This window comes from Poecilia latipinna, unplaced genomic scaffold (assembly GCF_001443285.1).
Source record: "Poecilia latipinna isolate Pla-1442-1.1 unplaced genomic scaffold, P_latipinna-1.0 Scaffold2242, whole genome shotgun sequence".
NCBI classification, from domain to species: Eukaryota; Metazoa; Chordata; class Actinopteri; order Cyprinodontiformes; family Poeciliidae; genus Poecilia; species Poecilia latipinna.
This window is the reverse complement of record NW_015114858.1, coordinates 38,730-45,618: the sequence shown is the minus strand read 5'-3', so window position 1 is coordinate 45,618 and position 6,889 is coordinate 38,730. Positions and strand designations below refer to the sequence as shown.

General features: G+C 42.0%; 1 protein-coding gene across 1 annotated transcript in view; it reads left to right on the top strand.

Moving 5' to 3' along the window:
• Positions 1-6,889, top strand: part of lrig1 (leucine-rich repeats and immunoglobulin-like domains 1) — a 52,367-nt gene that overhangs the window by 29,768 nt on the left and 15,710 nt on the right. The window contains exons 8-9 of the mRNA XM_015018181.1: positions 840-983; positions 4,330-4,410. Coding sequence (XP_014873667.1) covers positions 840-983; positions 4,330-4,410 — 225 coding nt within the window. The remainder of the gene's footprint in view (positions 1-839; positions 984-4,329; positions 4,411-6,889) is intronic.

Below are 6,889 nucleotides of genomic sequence, written 5' to 3'. Positions count from 1 at the left end.
TGTGGAAAGTTGCCTTTTTTAAAAAGTCTGCAAACTTTTTTTTTTTTTTTTTTTTTTTTTACAAAAGTCCTAACTGGTACTTTTGTTTGTTTTTTTTCTGTACATATGTATCCAGAATATCATAAAAACAAATGCGAGTCAGGTACGGTTAAGACTATTTACATTAAAAGGACTGAAGAAGAATCTGTTTAAATATCCTAATAAATAATCTCCAACTGAGTTTTTTTTTAGTTCATGTTCTCATATGAAAACTGTGTCAGCCAGGAAATGGCTTAATGGTGCGTCTGTTTCTGAAATACACAGAAATCGGATCCAGTTTTTCCAAAAACAACAGAAACAACTTTGATTCATTCAGCGTTCTTATCTCATGGGAGTGTGTGTGTGTGTGTGTGTGTGTGTGTGTGTGTGTTTTCTGCAGGCTTCAGAGTAAACAAATAGCACATTAACTGTATCGTTTTTAGGATTGGGTTTTATTTTCTGGGGTTTACCACATTCTCTTGTTGGTGTGTAAATGTAGATTATAGACGCGTAACGTCCCAACCAGGACAGTTTCCTCCCTGCTTAATGATTTGGATCTCAGCTTTGCTTCCATGTCTGCTGAATCCATTCTGCTAGCAGCTTGTTACACCACGGAAAAACAGACATCACAGGCTTGGAAAGCGCTTTCAAATCAGCCGTGAAATTTAAGTCTAATGATGTTGCAAGCTGTCTTTGTGTTCTGTAAACCTGTCATCTCCTTCCAGACCTCACAGCAAACTTCTTTTTTTTTTTTTTTCCTTCCCCCTGTCTGTCTGTGTCTGCTGTCCCATCTTTTTCTGTCTGCGTCTTCTTATGTCCAGGAATCTGTCGTACAACAACTTGACCCGTCTGGACGAGGGGAGTCTGGCCGTGCTGGGGGATCTACACACACTGCGGCTGGGCCGCAACTCCATCAGCCACATCAATGAGGGAGCCTTCAGGGGCCTCAAGGCTCTACGAGTCCTGTAAGTGCACCACCCCGAGCCGATATTACCAAACCCAAAATAACCCCCCTCCTTCTCTCTCTCTCTCTCTCGCCCCTGATGAAGAGATAAGGTTAGACGTTCCACTTGGGAGCAGTGAAAGCTGAGCTGTTAAATATCGGTGTTGCCTGTGTGATATTTGATATTTATGCCCAAGTATTCCCTTTACAAACCGTCCTATTAGTCAGTCGCTCCAGGAAGTTGTGATCACAAATATTAATGTAAATTCACTCATGATTTGTTAATTTTGTGCAGACTTGCATTGTCCAACAGTCTGCACAACCTTACTGCAAATCTGACCAATCACTGCAACTCGGCTGAATTTTGACTAATACCCCTTAGCCCTCTTTCAATTTAACTTCCTCTCTCATGGCGGCTTTTGAGAGACGAACCTGCACGTTGAGGCAGGTGTGATGCTAAACTGTAACATTTGCTTTTTGTTTTTCTTTTGTTTTGTTGCTTAAACCGTCTAATCACTTCATGTTACCTTGGATGACCAATATGAAGTTCTTCTTTTGCACTTTGAATCCTCCTCAGGACTTGATTTTATTTGTATTCTAAACGTTTTTTGCGCTTTTAACATTGAGAAAAATCCTGCCTTTTTCAGGAAGGTTATGTGCAGCAATTTCAACTTTTTTGGAAGACGATGTTACGACAAAAATAAAGTAAAAAAAAAACAAACTGCAATTTTTTGAAAAAGGTGCCACAAATATCGACCACAATACTCACAAAACAACACTGCGACATCCTGGAGGGACCGATTAGCATTCATGTATATTCATGCCGTTTTCTTTTATTCTCTGTTGCTATTTGTTGCTTTTTCCTGCCTTTCTTTTCCTCGTTTTCTCCGGTTTGGTGTCTGGACAAGCCTGGACTTGAAGCGCTGCTTTGTTGATATGCCTCCATGCGTCTAGAACTTGAGGATAAAGACTTTTTCTTCCACCTTTTACACAAGGTGCCAAAATAAAATAAAGGGGGAGAAGCAAAGAGAGAAAAAGTCGATGGATAAATCCTTCAAAGCCTTTTGGGTCTTGGTTCTTAACTACAGTTTACTTGGCTCTGCTGCTTTCCAAGCTAGGAAAAAAAGAAAAAGAAAAAGAAAAGAAAACACACATACAACACAAAAAGCAGAGCCAGATCTCCATAGATGAGCTCTCTCACAGCAGGCTGATCTGCCAAACACTGGTCTCTCTATCTCTCTCTCTGTGACACACTGGGGGCTTGTTTACTGGTCACACAGGGAAGAGACGAGCAGTTTTGATGAGCTCTAGGCTCTTTTCCCATGTTTTTATTTCTGGTGCTTAATCACCCATATTTTCCTTTTATTTGTCTGTTGTTGTTGGTTTTTTTTTGTGTAATTTTCTGTTTGTGCTATTATCCCTGTGTGTTATCTCATGAAAAACACTTACTGTGCTTTGCCAAAGCATTCCTACCCATATACTTTTCCACATTGCAGCCACAAATCTTAATATATTTTATGAGGGTGTTGCGTCATAGAACAGGCAGAGGTCAGCAGTCTTTACAACACTGAGCCATTTTTGCATTTGATTTGCATATTTGACTGTTCAAAGCAAAATAACCAGTTTTTACAAATCGTCAAATGTTTCTATAAAAGTAAATGATTGCATTTTTTTCAGAGAACCTTCAAATTTCAAATAGATACTAAAAAAAAAAAAAACAAACAAAAAAAACCTCCTTGTACTTTGCAACCTAAGGGGAAAAAATATTTCGCATAAACATTCAATATGTAAGATAAACTGCAAAGGCATATATTTATTGCCTATACAGTTCTAAAAGTTACTCAATACTTAGTAATTTACTAATTTACCAAAGTTAGAGTTTAAAAAGCCACTTAGGTGTCAGACCCCTTTTATAGACCTACTATTCAGAAGTGTAAGAAAAACGGTTACATGTGTAAAATCTACAACTTTTGTTAATGCAATACCCCTAAATCCATTCTATGCAGACAAGTGAATTGATGTTTACAGCTATTTTGCAAAGATGAGTGGGCAAAAATATCAGTACTTAGCCATGCAAAGCTAGTGGAAACATACCCCAAACGAGCTGATGCAGCAAAAAGAGGTGTTATGCAAAAACCTCCCAATGAAATACAGGTTTGCACTTGTAACATGAGAAAGTGGGAGAAAATACCAAAGGAATGAATACTTTTCTGTTCCATTTTTAGTTTTGCAGGATGTTTTTGAAGACTCTCCTGTCCTTGTCCAAACCTCTGCCCTCTTCGTCTCTTGAGGCAGGCCTAATCTAATCAGTGCAGGGGAGGACAGGCATAGGCAGGGCTCTGAAAAAGAGCTGGGGGAGCTTTAATTGGGTATGTGCCGCTGGTTGTGCTGGCATGGGGCTGGAGCCCACATCGGGGTGTGAAAGCTCTAAACAAGCCAGCCAGCCCTCTAATTCGGCCACGGGGGTCGCTCGCTCATTGGGGCCCACCCCCTTTTTCCGCCGGTCCCTCAGCCCCACGGCGGCTCACTCACTCACCCACCCACTCCTGGCTTTGCTTTAACAAGGCAATGGCGATTCAGATCCAGCCAGCCAGAAAGTGTTGGAAATTGGCAGGCCTAGTCGAGCCCCATACCAAAGGCAGCAGCCAGTGGAGGCTGAAAAGAAACGGAGGGGGGAAGAAGGAGGAATAAAAGATGCTTGGATAGTAAAGGGAGAAGGAGGTGCAGCTGACCATCAGCCTCAAAGGGGTTTCTCAAGATCGGAGGAAGGCCTTTGTCGATTCAGAGGAGTTCTCCGAGTTTGATGTGTTTGATCTTCATGTGGAAGGGGCAAGTCGTGGTTTCTCCTCAGCGATGACTTCATCTGAGAGTTTGTTGCACCTCACAGATGCATTCACAAGCTCCCAATGTGCTGTAATAGAAGTCCCTCTTCTCTATTGACTCCATTGTCTATCTGCCTGACCATGGCCAAGCGTGGCCCCCTACCGCCATTAAGAGTCTTGGATGTATCCTACCTGCCACCATTACTCCCAATTGCCCGCCTCCGACGAGGCATTGTGCTCTCGCCAGTCCCCTCCATGCCATCATGAATTAAACATACACTCCCTTGCATCGGGGGCTTGCGTCCTTACATGCACTTCTCCATCCCTCTTGAAGGAAAGAATTTGCTCAGTTGGCAGAGCAGAGCAGCAGAGGGGCTCTTCAGGCCAGGTGCAGATTGGGGGGAGGAGGAGGGTAGGAGCGTGGGTGAGCGGGCAACCCATAACTTTCAGGGCTGGGAAACTCTTCCCTGTAGACAGACCCCCATCCCTGTCCAATTCCTTTTGGTCCTTCTTACCCCTCCCTCTCTTCTCTCCTTCTCTCTGCAGGGAGTTGGACCATAACGACATCTCTGGCACAATAGAGGACACCAATGGGGCTTTCGCTGGATTGGACAAGCTCAACAAGCTGTGAGTATCTTCCCCACATTCATTCCCACCCCCTCCATTTCACTCCCTTGTCCTGAGACTTTCTCTGCTCTTCTTTGAAAACAGGAGAACAGAAAAAATGTCTCTGTTCAAATCAAAAGTGTCTATCCAAGTCCTTACTTACTCTACACTTCCAACTACAACTACGCTTTTTAGAACCGGAAAACCCTCGTACGTTAGGGTGCATTCACACCACCCCTGATTGGTCCTCTTTAACTGAACTCTAGTTTGTTTGCCAACAATGTCTGGTTTGTTTGGGGAGGTGTGAATCACAATCAGACTCTGGTTTGCCTAAAGACCTAGCTCTCGGTTCGGTTGAACACATATGAATGTATATCTGGACGGAAGCAGACCAGAGACCACTAGAAAAAAAAGCAGGAAGTACACAAGTGTAGAGTGCAAGGCATTCTGGGTAAATGCAACCAAAACAAATGCTAGCGGGAGAAATGGCTTTTACCAAAGACAAAACAGAACTCTTACAACCGCCAAAATTTGGCGCTAGTCTTATTTTTGTTTACAATTTGTGAAGAAGGAATTTGGCTCATGTCTTCTTTGGAGGTTTTTGTTTTGTTTTGTTCAGTAGTTCTGGTGCAGTGCCACCACAGACGGAGGAGGGTAGATGGTTGGATCGTTTGACTCAATTCGGTGTGAAAGCAGAACCAGCTGAAAATGTAACAACTTTGGTCCCCAATCAAACTGAGTCTACCAAACAATCAGGTGTGAAAACACCCTTATTCTATCAACAAAACCTGGAAACAAACGAGATATCCAAGTGATGATAGTGGTTCCTGGTTTGTTCAGGACTTCAGGAGTGTAATCCTCCATAATTTGGATCATGATGCTCCAGAGCTTCCTTTCAGAGTATCCTCTGGTAATTAGCTCCTTGGTCTAATAATGGCGGAACAGGATAATCTCAGGACAAGGCCGCTGACTGATGTTTGGCTGCAGTGCTAGCGACTTCCCTGTGGAGCTCTAATCCTCGGGGGATGATGTTCTGCAACTTCTGGGTGCGAATCTGTTTTTAACAAAGAGATGTTGAATAATCAGATTGTCGAAAGGACGCTGTAGACGTCGAACGCATGCCGAGGAGGTCAGTCAGCCATAACGTTCAGGTGCATCTGACTAGTTATGTGTGAAAGTTGTACGAGTTTCTTTGCCTATAACCGAGCTGTTCTATATCAAGTTAGCGATTTGTGAAATTGGAGCGAGAGAGAAGCCTTTGTGGCGCTAGGCAAGCAATCATCAACCTGCAGGATGAAAAGACGACGTCCAGCCAAGATGGTTCCCAGTGTGAGCACGGCCGAAAGAAAGAGCCCAAGAAACGTGGAGAGAAAGGGCTTTTCTTCCAGCTGGCGGGGGTTCGCTCCCCCAATAGGCTCATTTCTATTTCTGCTCTGTGCCTCCGGTCCTCTGCTCCCCTCATTCCCACTGTCTGTTGTTGGGAGCCGAGAGAGGGTGAAATCGAGGGCCGTATTCAGTCATCAAACATCAAACGCCTCGCCTGCCCCGCCCTCTGACCCTGCCCCCTTTTTTTTGTTTGTTTTTTTTGTCGTACCGTCGGCGGAAGCAGTCCTCTGTGTCCCAAAGCTGTCAAAGCGAGCCATGGGAAAAAAAAGAAAATGTAGAAGGGGAACAAGAAGAGGACTTCAAAGTGTTCAGCACATGGTGCTTTGCAAATGCCTTCCTCCTCCTTGATCCTTTCCACATTTTGTCTTATTATAGCCACAAACTTCTCACTATCTTAGTAGTGGAACGAAAAAGGATAGATGGTAGGGCTTGCCAGTTTTTTCAAACCATTTTAGCCAGTTTTTTTTCCCCTCACTTTTTTGTCTAAAAAAAAAAATAACAATTGTTCATTAGCGGTGAGGGCTACTTTTTCCGTTTTTCGTTTTGCACAATGATCAACATTGTTTTTTTTATTTTTTTATTTTTATTTTTATTTTAAGCAAGATACGTTTACATTATGGATTTAATGAATATTTTAGTTCAACACCTGGCCTCTAGGGGTCACTATTTAGTTAAAACTGGAAGAAGTTTCTTGAATTTTAAGATACGTTAGTATTATGTTACATTCACTTCACACAACAGGCAAATGTCACCCAAATCCGTTTTTAATTTTTTTCCCCATATATACGGCGCATATTCCCCACTTTTCCATGGCAGTCTGAAAAGCTCAATTCTGATCTTTTCATGCAAACAAACAAAAGCAAAAACCAGATTTGTTCCACATGTGCTACTAAATCAAATACATATAAGATGTTTTTTTATTTCCATCTTCTAGGAAATGACAGAACATATTTCTCTCTCTCTCTCTCTCTCTCTCTCTCTCTATATATATATATATATATATATATATATATATATATATATATATATATATATATATATATATATTTTTTTTTTTTTTTTTTTTTTTGTGTGTTTTTTTTTTTTTTTTTTTTCCTGGGAGTTTTTCAAAAAT